This window comes from Phaseolus vulgaris, chromosome 3 (assembly GCF_051622355.1).
Source record: "Phaseolus vulgaris cultivar YP4 chromosome 3, ASM5162235v1, whole genome shotgun sequence".
NCBI classification, from domain to species: Eukaryota; Viridiplantae; Streptophyta; class Magnoliopsida; order Fabales; family Fabaceae; genus Phaseolus; species Phaseolus vulgaris.
In genome coordinates this window covers 9,430,832-9,452,832 of record NC_143500.1, presented here as the reverse complement: position 1 = coordinate 9,452,832, position 22,001 = coordinate 9,430,832, and the positions used below count along the sequence as shown (strand labels likewise).

The 22,001-nt window shown below is 30.9% G+C and overlaps 1 protein-coding gene across 1 annotated transcript; it reads left to right on the top strand.

Annotated features, from left to right (window-relative positions):
* Positions 1-8,564: 8,564 nt before the first annotated feature.
* On the top strand, positions 8,565-12,672 carry LOC150028656 (paired amphipathic helix protein Sin3-like 3). The gene is made up of 8 exons (XM_090299864.1): positions 8,565-8,701; positions 8,824-9,096; positions 9,385-9,462; positions 9,743-9,892; positions 10,012-10,256; positions 10,696-10,832; positions 11,081-11,156; positions 12,455-12,672. Exons 1-8 carry the CDS (start codon positions 8,565-8,567, stop codon positions 12,670-12,672), a joined length of 1,314 nt encoding a protein of 437 aa, XP_090155990.1.
* The last annotated feature ends 9,329 nt before the right edge of the window (positions 12,673-22,001 follow it).

Genomic DNA, 22,001 nt, shown 5'->3' with positions numbered 1-22,001 from the left:
ATCCAAGAGTATGAGATGTTTAGAATGCTGAAAGGTGAAACCATAGCTGAAGTGCAGAAAAGGTTTACACACATCATCAATCACCTTATGAGCCTTGACAAGACGTTTGATAAAGAGGAGCTGAACATCAAGATCTTAAAATGTCTTGATAGAGCATGGCAACCAAAGGTAACTGCTATTTCCGAATCTAAAGATCTAACATCATTAAGTGTTGCCTCTTTGTTTGGAAAGCTTAGGGAACATGAGCTAGAGATGAATAGACTCAATGTTCAAGAAAGTGAAGATAAGCACACAAGGAGCATAGCCTTGAAAGCATCCAAACATAAGGGAAAGCAAGATTCAAGTGATGATAGTGATGAGGAAAATCTAAGTTTGCTGTCAAGAAAATTCAGCAAATTCCTCAAGAGAAGCCGCAACAAAGACAACAACAAGGATAGGTATGGAAACAAGAAACCCAATGAATTTAATTGAAATAACTGTCAAGAAAATGAAGTGTCATCATCAAGTTCTTCATCAAGTGAAGATGAAAAAGCCAACATTTGCTTAGTTGCTGAGGATGATGATGATGATTCATGCAGTTCAAGTGAGGTAAGTTCATGTGCTTCCTTAAATGAACAAAACTATAGTGAATTGCTTGAAGCTTTTCAAGAAACACATGATGAAGCTAATAGATTGGTTCTTTCAAACAACCGATTGAAAGATCTTAACAATGGACTTGAAAAGAAAGTTAGATCACTTGAAGAGGAACTGAGAAAAACAAAGAATGATTTTGAAAAACTGGAAAAAGATTTCAAAAATGCCTCTTGCAAGTGTGATACTCTCAATTGCACAAATTGTGAAAATCTTGAGAAAAAGGTTCACTATCTTGTTGAAACTGTGGACAAGCTTTCAAAAGGAAAGTCAAACTTTGAGAATATCCTAGCATCTCAAAGTTGTGTTTTTGGAAAGGCTGGTTTAGGCTTCAATCCACAGAACAAGCAAGATAGATTTTCAAAAAGTTTTTTGAGAAAATCAGAAAAACAACCGATTGTTAAGACGAAACAACCGGTTGTTACATGCTTTTACTGCATGAAGAAAGGCCACTCTGTTAGATTCTGCAAAATTAGAAAATATTATGTTCCTAAAGGTTTTATGAAATGGATTCCTAAGGGATGTGATGTTTCTAACAGCAAAGAAAAGCCAAGTGGACCCAAATTTGTAAGGGGACCAAATCTTGCAACTTGAATTTGTTTATGCAGGAAAAATGAAGAGAAAAGGAAGATTTGAGCCTTCTAATCAAGCTGTTGAAGAAAAAGGGCAGTCATTGAAGCTGAATCAATGCTGTGCAAAAGGTCAAAACAGTGAAAAGAAGTTTTCTTGATCAACAAGCAATTGGCTCATTGAAGAAACAACACAAGGATAAGACCTTCCTTTTATTTGTTCTCAATTTTTGTTTCAAAGTTCTTTCTTATGATTAATTGTCTTTCAATCAATGTCATGTGCCTTAATCTGTTTCTGTGTATGGTTAAAAATTGAAAAATCAAGTTTTTAACTACTGCAGAAAAATAACTGATTGTTTCTTCGAAACAACCGATTGTTTTGAGTCTGACAGCACTGTGTATAAATTGATTTAACTGATTTTTGAATTTCTAGCTGTTGCAGATATTTTTTCAAAGGGAGAATCTTGGTCAAAGGATCACGTTCAGAAAGGATTTACAACAGTCATAAAGGAATATATTCCAAAATCTTGGAAAATCAAAAGCCTTAATGACTAGTCAAAGATCACATGTGAAGACCATGTGATTTTCAGCTTTTTCTGACATTTTCAGTGCAGAACAGAGTCAAGCCCTCTCTCCCTGAAAATAAGGTACCCATTGAATGAAATTAAATTCAATTGATTCTCTTACTGCTATAAAATCAGGTGCAGATTTATTTCAACAAGAACAACCAATTGCAACATCTCTTGCTCTATCTCTTGAAAAATCTGGGTTTTGTGCTCTCCTCTGTTTTCGTCTCTGCTATCATGGAATCAACTCCTCCCACTGCTAAAAGAGTCAAAACCAGAGCTGTAAGGTCTGGAGGAAGGCTTGAAAGCTGGTTTTCTGGTGACACCGAGCTCATTGAGAAGTATAGATATGAAACAAGTGTCAAGAAAATAAACAACCCCAAGGTTGTGTGCTTCAACTGGCTGAAGGATCAAAAGCTTGACAATGTGAGGAAGCTTCTCAAAGACCAGTCACTTAGAAAGTTTCTGGAGCTCAAAGGTAACATATATCCAGATTTGGTGAGAGTCTTCTACACCAACTTGAAGTTTGAGGGAAACAACTTGGTCTCTCATGTAAAAGGCGTGGAGATGGAGATAACCCATGAGGTTTGGGCTGCTGTAGCTGGACTCAAGTTCTCTGGACTGAGAATCAACAAAGGAAACCTTGGTGTGGTAGAAGATTTCAACAAGATTCAGTTCTACAAAAGTTGCTTGAAGAATAATCAAACTCAAGTTAGCACTTGTTCGGTTGGTGGCTTGAAGCTAGATGAGAGGCTGCTTGCTCTCATTGTAACGTGGATCTTAACTCCTAGGGGGAGCAATCACTCTGTGTTGACTGAAGAAGATCTGGTTTACATCTTCTGCATTACCAAGAAAGTGAAGATCAATTGGATTCACATAATCAAAGAACATATGCAAAAAGCCATGAGGTTAGGTGATTACCATTATCCCTATGCTGTTTTAATATCTAAGTTTCTACTCTATTTTGAAGTTAATCTTGAAGATGAAACTTCTGAGCTGGTCAAGTCAACTCAAGAGTTGAACAATGGATCACTCGGCAAGATGGGCTTCACAAAAATAGGTGGAAAGTGGTTAAGTAAGGATGGTGATCATGGTGCCTCATCAAGTGGTGCTGCCAATCTTGAACCAGATGAAGCTGCTGATATGGATGTTCAACATGAAGATCCAACTGGAGATTTTCAAGATGCTGGACCTAGCACTGAAGATGGAAATCAAAGAGAAAGAATGCAAACCATGCCACCTTTTGAAAGACTCATGTGAATAGGCTTGATAGCTTTGCTGAAAATCAAAGGAGCCTTCATGATCTGTGTGTTAGCAACTTTCAAAGGATTGACACAAGGTTTGACAACATGGATGCAAGGTTTATGACACTGGATGAACAGATTGAAGTTGTCCAGAATCAGATCTTTGATCTTCAGTTTACTGATGAAGAAGATTGAAGAAAAACAACTGATTGAAAATTGAAACAATCGATTGTTTTTTGTTGTTCTCGTTTCTGGTTTTTAAAATTTCTTTCCTTCTGCTGTTGCTATTTTATTATGATGTAATGTGAACAATGTTTATTTTTATCTCTTATCTTTGTCTATTTGTGAAGACAAATAGGGGGAGATATATGCTGTGTTTGAAGTTTGTTAATTTTCTGGTTTTCATAGTGTTAAAAACATGAGTAACATGAAGTTTGGCTCTGATATTAACTGTTTTAAGCTTCAATTGTTTATCTGTATACTAACAGAATATCAGAATGTTCAAAATATTGCTCAAAGTTCTTTTGCAGAAACTGCTTCAGATTTAATCAAGAACAACACAAGCATAAGGGATTTGTCTTCATCAAATAGGGGGAGATTGTTGAACCAAGTGGTGTTCAATGTTTTGAAGAATCCAAACCCTTTGAAGGATGATGAAGCCTCTGCTTTGCTTGATACTGTTGTGCTGTTTTAGTCTTGTTCTGGGGTAGTTCTATGTTGTAATCAACACCTAGATTAAATCTCAAAGCAATTAGCATCTCAATTTTATCAAAGCAAAATGTTTTTCAAACTAAGTTGAAACAACCGATTGTTTTGTCGAAACAACCGATTGTTTACACTTAGGTGTTTTGAGAAAGTTTGAAAACTGTTTTTGAATGGTGTTTTTGTTAAGTAACAAAACAACCGATTGATTTGAGGAAACAATCGATTGTTTGTTTTAAAACCATAACAGAAAAACTGTTTTCTTTGACTGAGCTTTAAATGCTTTAACTGAATACGCTCCAGTCATTAAATGCTTTGACCAATCTATTTTAAATGCAATTAAGAGTTTGTTAAGATTTGATAACAAACTATATTCTTAGATATATTCTGAAAAACAGTTTTTGATATATTAAGAATCTTGAAACAAAGTTTTAATAGAAGAAGAGTTGTTCAAAGTATTCTGAGATTGCAAAAAGAGTTGAGAGATTGATTAAAGTGCTGAATAGGATTCTCTTGTATTGATTTCAGATATTCATCTGTAACAAGTGTAATCTGTGTAAACTGCTGAACATTCTGTTTGTGTGTGTTGCTGAGATTGGATGTGTGTTCTTGAGGTGTTCAAGATCAGCAATCTTACTGTTGGCCAAAGAGAGAGTGTTTCTTGAGGTGTTCAAGGTCATTCTCTTGGTTGTTGTTTTAAGTGATCAAGGTGTGGTTGCTTAGTGGATTTCCTCAGGGTTTCTGAGAAGACTGGATGTAGCTCTGGGTTGGAGTGAACCAGTATAAACAGCTGTGTACAATCTTTCTATCCTTAACTCTTTAATTTCAGTTTGTTTGTTGTTTGCTGGTATAAACAACTGATTGTTTCGAAGAAACAACCGATTGTTTTTCCTGGTATTACAGTTTTGCTTGCTGTTTTGGCTAACTTAATTGCTGAATCAATTGGTTTCTGAAATAAGTTCATTCTAGCTTTGAAAAGTTTGCGAAAACCTCTTTAAACCATTCACCCCCTCTAGTTTAAAGCCATCTTTTCTAACAGAATTATCTTTTAAAACTTTTGACAGTTTCTTGCAAATATCGTCTGAATGAGCCTAGTCGGACAATAATTTTTCTTAGTTAAACTAACTCACAAATATTTTCAAAAAGTGAGTTTGAAAATCTTTCCTTCTTTGAGCTAATGGAACAAATATACCATGCAATATATCGAGATAAGAAAAGAAATTACTCGGGATGTTTTTGTACTAGTTTGTCTGATAGCGCATACTATTACAGTTCTCAGACAATTGTTTGAGCTCCATTAGCAGACTACCACTGGAATATATAAGAGTATTCTTACAGCTCATAGTCACTCTTAACTAGCCCGTAAAACTACTATTTGGCAACAAGCCACTCTTGGCTAACACGCGTATTCTTTCAGCTACAAAGTCACCCATGGCTTAAAATGAGTATTCTGTAAACAAGTCACTTTTGGCTTAAGACAAAGAAATTGTCTAGGGTGTGGTCCCAAAGATCACAAGACTTTCTTACCAGAGAGGGGTTGCATCTTTCTAAGTTTAAAGGATAAGAACTTTCTAATAGTTCACTAGAAATGAACACAACATTGTTCTTACAAAGTTATTTAGGACACAAAAAGATGCTGGCAACGTTTTAGAATTTTGACAAATTAAACTCTTCTACTTTTCTTCTTGAAGGATGGGTTTATATAAAGGTGATAGAAAATACTTGTTATTCTTTTTTGAGCGTTAAGAAGCTTCAAACTCACTTAATAATCTTCCCTGCGAACAAGCTTTGATGTAGAAAAGGCATTAAATGGAAGTACTTATCTCTCATTGGATAAAGTGCTTTTGCTTGAATTTGTGTAAAATATAGTCATGTGAAGTATCAATATAAATTATTTTTATACAAGCATCAACACTGTTTCCAGGACTAGGTCAGGACCCACCACTAGTCAGTGCTTCAGAGTCCATCATTCCATAGAGGATTACTAGGAGCTGAGCACCAGCTAGTCTCTTTGTTTTCAATTTCAGTAGAGTAGGGTCAATATAGCATAATAGGGGGTGTATTTATCATTTTAGTTTGTGCCTAGTCCATTAGGGTTAGAATATGGCCCTAGCTTCTAAAAGTTAGGACTATGTGGCATCATTGACCTAGGTCAAACCCCTAGCCCCTCCCCCCTCCCCCCCCCCCCCTTCTTATGTCTTTTCTACCTCTCTCCCCATCTTTCCCACCAAGGCACCCATTCCTATAAATAGGGTGTCTTGTCTCATGTATTTTCATCTAGATACTGGAATTTGAAGTAAAGAAACTCCGCATGAGTGAATTTGTGAGTATGAGTACTCTGAGTTATTTGGTTCTTATCTTGTGTGGGTAATATCCCAAGTGGCAACTATGGGTCTTATCTTGGGTGGGTAATATCTCAAGTGGTGGTCCTTGCATCACTCATCTTGGAGTCTCTCTGCACCAAGTGGCTTGACTTCCTTTCTTACCATAAGATCTCTTCATCCCTTCCTTTTGTTATTTTTATTTTTGTCTTCCTTCCATTCCATATACATCCTTTTCCACTATTTAATTTGTTCTTTAATTTGTTCTTCTTCTTTACTTGTTCCCTGTCTCTAATTCCGCACCATTGCATCATTTGTCACCTTAATTATTGTCTTTTCTATTTTCCTTTTTGAAGTGAACTTTCACACTTACTTAACCACTTGGTTAAGTTCGTGTCTAGTGGGAATCTTCTTAGGGTTCTCACCATAATTTCTAAATCAAAAATCTTAAACAAAGAGCAACTAATAAAATGTGCACTCCTAAAATCAACTCACATTATGTGATATTCAGAGCATGGTTTTTTTGTGCTTATTTTCTCTGAGTTGATTTCGACGCTTTAATTTCTAAAACATTTAAATTCTTGCTTTTACCTTCAAGCAATTTCATTTTACCTTTAAATTCTTATCATCTACAATTTCGCAATTTTTTTATTCATTAAGCAATTTAAATTCCGCTTTTGAATTTTATTTTGTGTCAATTTTTTTTCCTTACATCTTTTGCTTGAGTCTTATGTTCTTAGTGTTCTATGAGTCTTAATTCCTTTCTCCTTATTTTGATTTTAATTGTGAAGAGTAAAAGCAAATTAGAAGTTGTTTGAGTAGTGGTTGATTTAATTCCAAACATAAAATGCAAGTGTTCGTAAGATTTGAACCCAAAAACCCAACATCTTTTTTCGAAAAAGTGAAAAGTGGAATGACAAAAAAAAAATATGCATGATAAAAGAATATGGAACTTTTTGAATCCATAAAAACAAAGACAAAAGAGTTTTGAGAAACATTCACATTTCAACTTTCACTTTGCAATTTACTAAACGGATCCTAAGTATATGGCAAATTGTATTCATACTTGTGGAGTGCTCCTGAAATCAAGGGAGTGCTCTAGAGAACGTGCTTGACTTATTCAACGGAGGTTATAACTCTTGTTCTACGTGTGACCACGTTCTTTATTTAATTATTTAACGTAAACCCTTCGTTCGTCCGATGCCGACCGATACACATAACAAAATATATAATTTTAAACACTTGTAATATGTCTTGTCATGTACACCAATTAGTTATATCATAACTTCTAAATCTACTTACATATTTTTAAGATTAAAAAATTAAACTTTAAATCAATTGAATTAAAATGATTGTGATTAAATCAATTTTTATTTACTTTTATCTTATATCTTAAAAGAATATTTAGTAAATGATAAAAAATAAAGTAAAAAATACAATAAGTTAATATAGTAATTAAAGATTTCGTATTTTACACATTTAAACACTAATAATTCTTTAAATGTATATTATTAAAAATAATTTTTCACAGCTTAATAGTTAGTTATATTATATAGATATGAAAAGATTATCATAAATTTATAAATTTAAAGATATTCAGAATTTTTATCTAACAATTATATTGAATTGTTTTTCAAAAATTCAATCTAAATAAAATATTGTGATTTTGGTTTTCAGTTAATTTAAATTTGGGATATTTGATTTTGGATTTTTTTATAAGTTAAGATTATATTAAATTAGAAAGAGCATAGTTGTTATTATCTTTAAACATAATATAACTTCGGATTAAAAGCTTCAAAATCATAAATTCAAAACCAGTGAGCCTCATCAGTGATCTCACATTCATTCATTTTGTAACTGAGTGAGTTTGAAGTCTCTCTTTATTGTAGCAAATTATAATTATATTGATTTACGGTGAAGAAATACAAATTTGGTTTCTTGAACTTCTTGTTAGAATATGTTTGATTTATTTATCTTATTTTTCATTGCTATTGTTAAGAATGAAGAGGTTATGGGAAGACAATAGTTCTATTTCACAACCAAAACACCTCGTGGTGTCATCTCCTCTAACAAAACAGTAAGTTCATGTTTCCCTTTTTTTCTCTTTAATTTTCTTTAGTTGATCTCGTCCAATATTTTATACTTAATTGTTAAACAAATTATTTGAAGATCACATCTCGACTTCAAACAAAATTAATTTATAATAATAAATATAAACATGTTACGATATCTATTAAGAGTTGGTGTACTGTTTTGATTATCAAGCTTCTTGTGCATGTTTGGTTTTCTAAAAAATTAGTCAATTTCTCAATCAGTGTTGTTGTCATCATTAAAAAATATATCAAGTTTATAAAAAATAGAAAGGAGATTGTATTTATAAAGTTAGAGTGTATTTATGATTCAATCTTGTCATAGTTGATCTTCTACACTTATGTTATATTTAATAGATTAGTAATGTGCTAAATACACTATATCTTTATGTATTGGTCTTGATTTATAAATGTTATGTAATGAAGCAAGGGGCAACCACAAATGAAAAGTGGGGGTGAGCAGAGACTACCCGTAAATGATGGTCTGGCATATGTCAATTTAGTAAAAGAGGTGTTTCGTGATAAGAAAGAAAAGTATCATGGCTTTCTGAAAGCTATGAAGGACTTAAAGGCTAAAAGGTCTGAATATGTTGTTCCACTTTCTCCTACCTCCAATATTTTTTTCTTTGTCTATTATATTTTCTTAGGAGAAAAAATCTAATTTTGTTATCTGATTATTTTTCTCTATTGTTCATTTATAGAATTGATACAATTGGGGTCATAGCTAAAGTAAAGGAGTTGTTTAAAGGGCACAAAGATCTAATTTTGCGATTTAACATTTTTTTCCCAAATGAATATGAAATTAAACTGCCATTAGAGGATGAGCAACCTCCCCTTGAGAAGCCCATTGAATTTGCACAAAAGGAAGTTGAAATGTGTTTGACAAGTGCTAATAACAATCACAGGAGATGTGGTGCAAAAGAAAAGAAGCCTATAGAAGATTCTTCTATTTATGAAAGTCCTTTGAAAAGTGAGTATATCAACACTTCTGGTTTTGAATTAAAAAATGTTGTTTTATCTTCTCAAACAAACTCAATGAACATAAATATAAACATTTCAGCATTGGAAACATGTACTTTTCCAATCTCATAGAAACCTTCACTCTCTAAAACTGTTAACTGAAAGTTTGAAATCTCTCTTTATTGCAACAAATTATAGTTACATTCTTTACAGTGAAGTAATGCACATTTACTTTCTTAAATCTCATTTTAGGATTGATCTCTTTTTGTTATTATTTATCATATTTTTATTACTATTGTTAGGAAAGAAGAGATCAGGGAAGATGCTAACACCAGTTCACAACCCAAACAACCCGTTATGCTCACCTGTGAAAAAAAACAGTAAGTTCACATCTTCCTTTTTTGTCTTCAATCTCTTGTTTAGGGGACTGTTCTGATTCCTTATAAAAAATTTATTTTTTACGAAAGAATAATTGTATTGCATTGCCAAGGTTGTTCTGCAAGTTTGGAATGTTAAGAAATAGTCAACATCTCAAAGTATTTTTATTGTCATGGTTACAAAAAAAAGATTTTTAAAATAGGAAAAAAATGAGTTAAATGCTTTGGAGTATTCTATATTCAATGGTTTCAATGTTGTTTTTGTGTGTGTTGTGTAATGAAGCATTAGTCAAACACAGATGGGTAATGATGATGATCAAAGACTAATCATAAATCCGTTGGCATATATCAAGACAATAAAGGAAGTGTTTTCAGATAAGACAGAAAAGTATCATGACTTTTTGGAAGTTATGTGGGATTTCAAGGCTCAAAGGTTTGAACATGTTTTACTACATTAATCAACTCCAAGATTTTTATTTTTCTTTTTCTGTTATATTTTATTTGGAGAGAGGATTTGTTATATGATTATTTGTTTCTCTGTTTTTATCATAGAATTGATACAGCAGGTGTCGTAGCAAGAGTGAAGGAATTGTTTAAAGGGCAAAAAGATCTAATTTTGGGATTGAACACTTTCTTGCCAACTGAATATGAAATTACACTGCCATTGGAGGATGATCTACCTCACAAAAAAAAATCTAGTTGTAGGGTTCAAGACTCTGGTGCCAATCATGATACTGATGAAAATGTTGGCATACACCCTAGTTCATCTGCTGTTGAGGATATAAGCTCTATGAAAAGTGAGTATATTAACACTTCCTATTTTAAATTTAGTAAAGCTTTTATATTCTAAAATAGATTTTATGAACAAAAATATAAAAATTTCCGCAGTGCAAACATGTACTTGAATATTATAAAAAAAAAGAAAAAAATCATTAACACTTGGAAATTAATCTCTAATGAAAAATGTTGTCGTTTATTTTTATCTCATTGATAATGGAGGTATACAAAATATGATATTTCTATTTATTGGACTATCTAAAATGGAGAAATGCATTGTACTATGTATTTAATATCTAGGTTAGGTTTTTCCATGTTAAAATGTTAGAATTGTGAGAAGAAGAATCATTTGCATAATGTTTGTTATTGTTCTATATTATTTTACTTGTTCCTTGGTAATTTTAGCTCCTTATTTTCCTTTTATGATTCTCTTTATTTTTTAAAATTTGGTCATCACAGGTATGTTTAGCGACGTATTTGGTTACCTTGAAGAAGCAAAGGAGAGATTACGAAATCCAGATTATTTTCAGGAATTTTTGAAATACCTACGTATCTACAGCAAGGAGCTAATTACCCAAGAAGAATTGAAATTATTGGTATGATTTATATTTAAAATTTAAATTATTGAAATTATGTTTTCTCTTTTTTTAATCCATTTCGTTTGAATATATATAATTTAGTTGGAATTGAAGATGAGCTTAAATAAAAAAGTTAATGGCAGGAAAAGAGAAACAAAACTTGGACCAAACGTTTTTTTTCCAACAATGTTTGAAGTATCATTACACTGATAGAACCAATCTAATACTTTAAATGATTTCTAAAATGTAATTGGTTATTCTGGTAGGTGGGAAATCTATTTGGACAATATGCAGATCTTATGGAGGGATTTAATAAATTCTTGGCTCAACTTGGAAAGAATGGTAGTGTTCAATATCAAAATAAATTTTCACATTTACTAAGTCTAGATTTTCACTTTTTTATAGCATCAACTCAAAGAAACATTTTCAGCTTCGTATTTGTCCAACAAAAGATCTTAATTGTTTTTATTCATCAGACATCTAATGGCAAGAAATGGCAAGAAGAAGATCTACCAAAACCATAAAACCAGAGGAAATGGATCAAGATCGTGACAGTGATGATAAGAGGAAAGAAAAAGGATGTTTTAGTTTATAAAATGCCTTTGTATTCTTAATATAAAAGACACCCTCTTATATTTGTTATTTGTGTAGAAGAGTGAGGGTGCATGAACAAATGTGTGCAATTCTGGTAGTATACAATTTTGAATCATTAATATAAAGTATTATTTTTATGTAATCATCTTCTTCTATTTGTGGTTTTTTCCTGTAACATTAATGGTATGACATTGACTTATATATTATATAACATTGATGGTATGCTTGTTTATAGGTTTTTATTTAAAAGTTTCATGTACTTATCAAACTCCTTTATGTTAAGTTGTTTACTGAATTGATATGCTAAATTCTTTTTTTCATATACATTTTCATTTTTATGTATTGTCATCATGTTCAATGATCTCTCATGATTAAATGATATCTTTGCAAAAATATGTTTAGATTTCAAGTATGATTTTGGTTCTTGTGTGTGATTGAGCAATGCCTCCATTATTATAATAATACAATGGAACTAATTTTAATGAATGAAATGCACCTAGTTCATAAATGAACTTTTTCATTCAAAGTGCTTTTTCAATTGTCTTACTAGCATCTATATATTTTGCTTCAATTGAGGTATTTCTCATTGATGTATCTCTTTCTTCTTGAGTTTCATTGCAATCCTTCAAAAAGAAGATTTTTCCAATTCTTATTAGTAAATATCCTCTTTTTAGAGTTTCTCATGTCATGCCTATTTTAAAGATGGTATCAAAATATAATCTTTGCATTATTTATATTTATCTTTTTAAATCTTTATTCTTAAGACACAAATTGACTCTCTTAAATCTTTCATGCAGGACTATTTTGAAAGTCAAATATTTTTGTATTGCAGTTTTGGTATCATTCCTAATGAGTAATATGTCATCCATGTAATACGTTTACAAAATATATACTCTATCTTTAACTTTTTACAAATACAAGTTCTTCCTCACATCTAACCAAATCAAAATTTTCAATCATTTTATTAAAGAAGTCTAAAACTATCAAATGATTTATCTAAACAATATCTATAACCGTCAAATAATACATTTCTAGATATATCCTAGAAATGGTTCAATATCCTAAGATCTACAAGGCTCAAACTCCTAGATCAAGTGACATATTGGTGATCATCATCCTCTCTCAAGTTCAAGCTTGTGATAGACAAACAACAATTAGAGTTCCACAAATTGTCAAAAATGATATTGTAGATCAAATTGTTTGTGAAGAATATGTCAATATTGGACAATGTGTTAACCAACCATTTGAACAGCAAGTTCCTTAGAAAAGTAATGAGACAACCTTATGAAAATCTATTGGAATAAAACACCCAACAATTCGTAATGATTATATAGTGTATCTACAAGAATCGAACTATAACATTGGAGGTAAAAATGATCCTTAAACATTTTTGCAAGTTATAAATTTTACATAATTAAATTTGTGTTATAATTGTTCTTACAAGGGCTAAGAAACAATAATGCTTCTTTTAAGCCACTGACTTTTTGGTCTTCGTGATCCTCTAGATCTTCTTTCGAGTTGGACTCTCAGTTTGGGATCTCGGGATGGATTCTCTGTCTACTCTTTCATTGGACTTGTATTTGGGCTGGAATGATTGATTGAATCACCTAATGCGCTTGGATAAGTTTAAGTCTCTCGGTCTTTAATCTCGGACTCTCCTCATGGATGGGAGTGTGTACCTATAAGGCACTCTGATGCCAAAGTCAGAAACAATTTTAGATCATAATCAGATAAATTCACTCTACATACCTCTTGGATTGATGACCTATTTACAGTGCTCTCTTATTGGGCTCGAAACTTATTTGAACTTTTTTTTTGTACCTAATATTTATTAAACACACACCTTAACATTTGGGTCAGCTTTGTGGGCCTTGCGACAATACTCATTATAATATTATTATTTATTTTCACCATTTAGTCTCATCTTTCAATTCATTCTTTCGATTGACCTTTCGGCCTGGACAATACAACAAAAAGATGGTCTTTTGGCCACACTTTAATCTTAATAGGGATGCATGGGAAAGAAGGTACATGCATATTTTATTTTTAATTTTTCATCATTATTTTTTAATTTTCAATTATTATTAATATTAAAAAAAATTACACTAGGAGGGACTAAAAGTCAAAATCCTTCAATGACAAAAAAAAGTTAAACCACTGCATCAAACAAATTTTCTTATCATATTATAATTATTATTATACTTATTATTAATATTAATAATATTATTGATTTTATAATGTTAATAGTATGCATACCTACTCACTCTAGTCTGTAGATAAATATCCACCAACTTTAGTTTGTGTGTAATACTCATCAACAATCGTAGTTTGTAGGTAATATCACTAACTTTAGTGTGTAGGTATTACCTATTTACTGGAATATGTAGGTAATATTCACCAACTTGAGTTTATAGGTAATACCAACCCACTCCAATTCGTGAGTAAATTTGAAAGTAATCTTGCATATTTTTCTTTAATTTTTTCATTATTCTTTTATCTTTTCTTATTATTTATGTTTATTGTTTATGAATATTAATTATGATGATTATTCATGGTAATATTATTAATCTTATACATATAATTGTTATGATTAATATTATTCATATTATTAAGATTTTTATATTCTTAATATTATTAAGACTATTAATATTTATAATATAATAATAATATAAATAAAAATACTAATATTATTAATAATGCTAATAAAAACATTTATATTAATAATAATATTGAATTTACTTACAGATTTATAGGTAATGCTAAATTTACCAATGGATTTAGATCCATAGATAATATCTGTAGATAATGCTGAATTTGTTGAAGATGGATGAAGTCTCTTCTCTACCTAGTGTTGTGTGTGTTTGATGTAGAAAAATAGCTAGTTTGCTTTGAAGTTTGTAATAGGTTTAGATGATCTTGTATGTAGGCTTGTAATTGTGTAAGGTTGTCTTTTGCTGTATGACCCATCCTAGATGCCTTACCAAGTCTAGATCAAGCACATGATGTGGTTAAATGGTTTTTGAAAAGCTTTTAAAAGTGCTCTTAAAAGTTTTAAATCAGTACAAAAAATAAATCTGTTTTATGGAGAAAGAATCGGTTTATTTCTTCTCTGTTAAAAGGCTTTTCTAAAATTTTGTTAGGGCACCACAGGTAAAGCTTATTTAGTTATTTCAGTTAGCTGAGTTGGCGGCTTTCACAAAATAAATCTGTTAAGTTCAAAAATGAATCTGTTGTTTTCATAACTACTTTTCAACTGTTTTTTGAAAAGAAGTTAGAAACTGTTTTCTATATAAAGAAAAGTCTTTCTCACATGAAAAGGTGCTGAGCAACTACGTTTTTGACAGAGATCAAACAATTTCCATGTGAGAAGAAGGTTTGAAAGATTTTTTGAAAGGTTTTCCAAAGAGATTTTCAAGTGTGCTTGTTCTAGGAAACCTTTGATCTTGGTGAAGGTGCTGGTGCAGTTCTGCAGCAAATTGAACTACTGGTTTTGAGTTCTTGCATCTTCTTTTCAGGTGTAATCTTTCCTTTATTCTGGTTTGTAAAGGTGTAAGTGTTAGTCACTCCTTGATAGGGTTTCTTGGAGTGCAAGGTGTGCTGAAATAGGGTTTTTCAGCATTGATTGTGTTGATCTTGTAGTGTTCAAGAACTGGTGTGTTTGTAAGTAATTGGTACTGTTTTTAGTGGATTCCACCTTGGGGTAAGGTGAGACTGGACGTAGCTCTGTATGAGTGAACCAATATAAAAACTTGTGTGCCTTTTCTTTTCATCCCTGCACTCATTTCTGGTTTTGCTTAATTCTGTCAAGAACTAAATCTGTTCTTTTGAAATTAAATCTGTTAATTCTGGGTTTAAGTAAGAATTGTTCTTCCTGATTTGTTAAAGTTCTCTAATCACAAACAAGACAGTTGTATATGATGGTTTAAGTGATCTATGAACAAACAGTCTAATCATTAAAATCTGAGAAAGAATCATTCTCCTTAAAACCTTGTGTTGAGTAAATTTGTTTGATCTTTAAGCATAGCTGTATCCTTTATCCTCATAATATTCAGCTGATTTGACTCTGTTATAATTCTCTGTTGATCACAATTTTATATTGAACAAGTTCAAATTGTGCTAGACTGCTATGAAGAATCAATCTGTTTCATGTAAAAACAATCTGTTCTTTTTGCCTCTGGTATACTGAAAATTGTGTGTTCTTGCGAAAATTTTATAAGCTCAATTCACCTCTCCCCTCTTGAACTTAGACACTAATAGACCCAACAGAATTTACCTATGAATTTAGATTCGTGGATAATAATTCGTCAGTAAATTTATTTTTTTAGTGAAAGAATTTCAAAACAAAAAAGTTATATTATTCATGACTTTATTAGAAGCGTTACTTAACAATTTGACGTATCTCTTTTTGTAGATAAAAAAATATTTGGAGGAAGAATAACACATAAGGCAAACTTAAGAATTTCAAAAGAAGAACTCAAAGAAGTAAGAAGGACGAGATTCAACCCTACATTTGCTTAGCCATTTAGATTTTTTGAGTGAATTTGAGGTTATAGCTAGTGTATTTTTCGGGCTATATCAGTAAAATGATTAATATGATCTTAATCGGATAGAAACCCAATATGAAGTAATCGAGGAAATGGTTGTTACGTTTTAGCAAGATATCATAAATTCTTTATCTTGCAATTACATAGAGATAGAGAAAAACTAATGAAATATTGATTGATAAAGATTTTTTATTTCTTATAAACTTATAAATTGATGGATGAAGATGAAATATATGATTGTTATTATTTAAATTTGTTGTGATATTATTATGAAGATAAAAGATATGATTGTTATTATTTAATCTATTGTGATATTATTCTGAAGATAAAATATATGATAGTTATTATTTAAATCTGTTGTGATATTATTATGAAGATAAAAAATATTATTATTATTATTTAAACCTGTTGTGATATTATTCTGAGGAAAAATAAAAGTATTAATTTATGCAATACATACTATAGTAATATTTTATGCTCTTATTGACTTGATCGTCAGAGTATTGTCAATAAGTGGAGCTCCTCTCATCTCATTGTCATCTTCAAACATTCAAAAGCTATGGTTACAAAGGGATCCTCTCAGAGACCACCTTCAAGCTTTCGATCTCCAGTTTGGCGAGAACAACTAGCAATAAAGAAACTTACCATATAGTTGAATCAATGTATGGTTAAGCCAATATGAGGTACGCCTGTTTTATCCTTTCTTTCCTTTCGATAACTTTATATGGGAATCTAGCTAGTTAAATGGATGTTAAAATATTGGGTTTTCTTTTGAAAATTGTTACACTTTATAAAACATATTCTTTAAAACTTTTTATTTTACCATAAACCCATCAAAAGAGTTTTAAAAAACATTTAATATTTCAAAATATAACCTAAACTAGCTAAAAACCAACCATAAAGTGTATGGACAAACGAAAAATAAACTTTCATTTGCTTAGGCATAAAGAAATGTACCTAAACTTAAAACAGATAAAGTAAGGACATCACAAATAATAAAGATGTTCACAAACCAAACGCCGAAGATAAGTCAAGGAGCCTATGCCAATTTTCCATCAACTACCACTTTGGATGGATTTATCTCAGATAAATCGATGGAAGGATAGATGACGACAGTCTACTCCAAAGCCGCCTTGAATCCTACACCATAAAATCTAGTCATGTCATTCTTCAACATCTCAATTACTTGCTTCAGATCGATGATTGTCTTGGTCATATCGGATTCTTGTCGACTGAATTTTTCTTTTTCGGCAACAAGTTCATGAGTCTTTTCATAAACACTTTTTTCCATCTGATGAACTCAGGCATGAAGGTCAAATTTCTCCTGACCCTAGCGAACCATCTCGAAACGAAGGCGATGGACTCCGACGACTTCGGCTTGAAGTCGACCTACTTCCTTCTGAAGGTCATTTGTTGTGATTTCTTATCTTCCAACTTTGAATGTTCTTTAGCCTTCATATTAGCCAAACTCACCAAAGTGGTGACTTGGCTAAGTAGACTTTCGGCGTTCTCACAAAGAAGACTCATATTGAAGTTCTTCAGTCGGGCAATGTCATCCTCCAACAGGTAGTGCATTTTGTTTTAAGCAAATATATCAAAAGAAAGATCCCAAATATTGACCTTTGTCTTTGAACAACCAGCAGTGTTTGAGTTATTTGTTGTCAAAATCTTCACCTCGATAGAAGAAGCAAAAAGGACAAATGGGATCAGTGGGCTCATCCTCGCATACAACCATCTTGATGAGGTTCTCATTAGACTTACTAATAAAATCAGATTCTCGTAAAGTTCTAACCTTTTAAGAATTTTCTTTGATTAATTTTCTTGTGGCTCAAGGTTAAACGAAAGCGTAATCCGTTTCAGAAAATGCAAAAGCGAACAAGTAATCAATGAACACAGTAAAATGCGAAAACAAACATATAATCAATGGACACAGTAAAACCACTCCCAGAAATATGTTTAAACAAAGAAAGGAAGGTGAAGCGCTGCAGAAGACATAAAGGAGTATGGAAGAGCTCCAATAGTGAAAGAATACAAGAGGGTAAAAACGAGGGGAGAGTGCAAAATAAGGGATAAAGGGGTGGAGGTTAAATTTGAAAAAAAAAACTGAAAAGTTTACTTTCTACTATCCATTGGATGAGTGACACATATGCATAGACCCACATCTTGTCATAAAGTGCCTTCAGCCATGTGCAAAAACCACTTCTCATGCAGGGATTTTTTCAAGCAAGTACAAACAACCTCATCGTCTTAAGATTCGACTCGAGACTAGGGGTTGTGTAGATATGGGTTATATTAGTTATATGAACTATATGATTTTCATTGAATATAAAGCCGATTTAAGGTAATCGGGTGAATTGTTGTTGTGTTTTGGCTCGGTATTATTTTGACAAAGCGAGTTTTTTACTCCTTGTTTATTTCCTAGAATTTTGCTAATATATCATAGATTCTTCATTTATTTGTTACATAGAAAAACTAACGAAATATTAATTGGTGAATATTTTTTTTTTTCAGATGGTTTTTTTTTATGAGCTTCTAAATTGATGCATTTTTTATTATTCAAATATGTTGTGATATTATTCTGATAAAGGGGAAGAGATCAACCAAAAGCTCTATAAATAGAGGATGACTCTCAAAGGGCAAGATAAGTTATGTTCATGCAATACATACTACATTAATAAATTTTAAGGTCTCATTTACTTGATCGTCGAAGTAATGTCAACAAGTGGAGGCGTCCTCATGTTATGACTTTCAAACATCTAAGAAATGGAGTTACAAAGAGAATACCTAGGAGACCGCCTCCAAACTTCTTACCTTCACAATACTATTAGTAATATTATTATTGTAATTATTTTTATTAATATTGTTATGACAGTTAATAATATTATTAGTATTAATATCATTGTTATTAGTTTAATTATTATTAATATATTTATTAAGATTATTAATATTTTTATTAAAATTATTATTAATATAATTAATAGTATTATTAATATTATTATTATTATTATTATTAATATTAATAATAGTATTAATAAAATCATAAATATAATCATGATAAAAATAATAATGTGATGAGATCTTGATAGTTCTTCAATGAGTATTAGTGAAAAATTTAACTTTCCCTTGGGTTACCTATGAATTTTGAAGTGTGTGTAATTTTTATTATTTATTATTTTTTTTATTTTTACGGATTTTTTTTATAGATAAATTCAATTTTTTTTCGTGAGTTTTATTTACTATATTGTCGAAACATGTTATTCTATGAATATAATATTTCTTTCAATCACATCATTTTATTTTTACTTGCATAAAAAATAAATCAGAGACAAAATTTTGTACAATTGCTAAGCAGGTTCCATAATGCTTAAAATCCAACTTAATTTACAATCTTTTTAACAAGAACCAAATGCCATTATATACCTTTTTTTTATATAGTTTATGAGATCAATAATTAACTCAAAAAGACTACCTCAACACAATTGTTATATTCATACTTCATACCTAAAACCAAACCAAACCAATAGATTAATTCATTCCAAGTTTTACCAAAATCTTAGCTCAACTTTTCTACTCAATAACATTTCAATAACCATTTCTAAATTATCTACTTCCAAAAACTAATTTTGTTAACCTCTCAAAGGAAGATATTAACATTTCAAGCAAAAACTATTTAATCAAATACCAATTTCGACTTCATAATCAATAAATACTAAAATCAAAATATCTTATTTTATAAAGAGTAAATTCTATCAGTTGAAAAGTTTATTTAAATTTGTTGATAACTATGAACCAAAATTTTAAAATGTAATCAACAATTTATCATTGCATTCAATGAGCAGTAGTATCTTTCCATAAAAACAAGCATTTTTTTCTTGACAAAAATCTTGAATGCATTAAATATTTTAAAGTTAAAGTAACGTAACATTTATTAATTAGTTTATATAAATTTCTTATCTATTCTTCACATACATTAATTATTTCAATAAAAGTTAGTATCATAATTGATGTTTTAATTTCTTTACATATAACATCTTTTTAGCAATTTTAATTCTTTAAATAATTTTAAATTATGATTCTCAACTTACATTGATGAAACAATAATAACTAGCACATACACTAATACGGACACTGGTATGACATAGATACATATACGACAGGACACGAAGATACATTTAATATTTAAAATGTAGGATATGGGAACAAAAATCTATATATTATATAATTATAAATTATATAAATTGACAATAATTATTTATGTGCATTAAGTATGTTTCAGTTTTTTTAAAGCAGAAAGATATTTTTCATGATTTGTTCCTTATTTTTATAATCATAATAAAAATTTATACAATAAATTTGATTTTTTAGAAAAATAATGTATTTCTCCTTTTTAAAATTGTGTTAGATCCCTGCTAGAATTGTCAGAAATCCAACAAATATTTTTTGAATTGGACACTTTACTGATACGTGTCTTCGAGTTTCATCCGAGTGTTGGTGTCTGATACGTGTGTTCGACACAGACACACCATTTAAGAAGAGTGTCTCAGCTTCATAAATAACTAGGCTTGGATGTATTAAGTTACCTTTGTTTGATATGTTCATTTTAGCAATAATGCAAACGAAAAAACATATAAAACTAGTCATAAAAGCAATTTCATAATTTTTAAATATTAACATAAAAATATTCTATAAATTAAAAATAAAAAATCTAAAGCATAAAAAAAGAGTAAGTAACAGACCCCCAAACCTTTCTCTCTCCCTTCTCTCTCTCTTTTTTCTCTTCAATTTCTCTCTCATACCTCATATATTCCAAAATTTGATCACACCATGCTATAACTGAGGACTCAAGGTACATTTCTATCCGATCAGATTTTCAAACAAAGTAAGTTCAATTTTACTCTAAAAATCTTTTATTCTTTGTTTTTCACTGTGATTTAGTCATCAATCTTAGTGAGGTCATTTGAGAAAAGTGTTTCTCTCAACTTAATTAAGCTCATACTAAAATTTGGTAATGTTTGGATAACTTGGTTTAGGTCCCTAGATTTTAAAGTGGTTCCCCTACCTGAACAGAAATTCCCCCGGGATAAGAAATTACAGGTAAAGGAAGCTAATTTTAACTTTTAATAGTACCCTAGGTTAGAAAATCTGAATGTGGAGGGGATGTGATCCCAAGTTTAAATCTCTCTTGCAGAGATGTTCTTTGATAAAATTGTTTGAGTTTATGTTTTGTGAACATGTATAAATGTTAGATTTTGATATTTTTTAAGTTAAATATTGTTTTCGATGTTGGAAAGGTTCTTGAATGTTATGATTTTTTAAATGTTATGTGATGGAATGATATGTATTATATATGAATTATGAAAATTGTATGAAATTGATGTCACACATTTGGGATAATGCATGAGTTATTGTTTGATGGTACATTAAGTACGAAAAGTCTATGTTTAAAAGAGAGATCCTCTAGCTTTACTAATGATCTAAGTCATATAGACTAAGATATCAGGTGGTGAGAAGCTAATGAGGGAGTTCATACACATTGGGTTCCGTTGTAGACACTCGGTGTTGGATGTTTGAACTTGCCATGATCCTTGGTGTATGGATTAGATGTTAGTCTTTGGTAGGGGCATACTTAATGACTCTTCTGGAAGACGATGGATGTTGTAGTTAATGTGATTGAAATGAAATCAAAGTACTATGCATTGAAATGAAATCCAATGATTGTGATTGAGAAATTGATCAATGTAATTTGGTTTGCTCTTTTGATTGAATTGCGTATATTATAAATTTTTGTTTTCACTAGCTTACCCTTGTTTTTCTTTTGTATTTGAATTGTGATAACTCTACTATGTACATGAGAAGATGATCATATAGGTGCAGGAGAGCTTGAAAGGCTTTAGAGTTTTGTTTTGAGCTATAGATTTGTAAATATTAAAATTTCTATAGGTCTTGTACTGTCCCGAATCGAGTAGGTATTTGGCCGAGCTCACTAAGGGCCCATCTAGGGAAGGTGACAGCGTGAGAGCTTAGCATGGGCCGCGAACCGACCTAACAG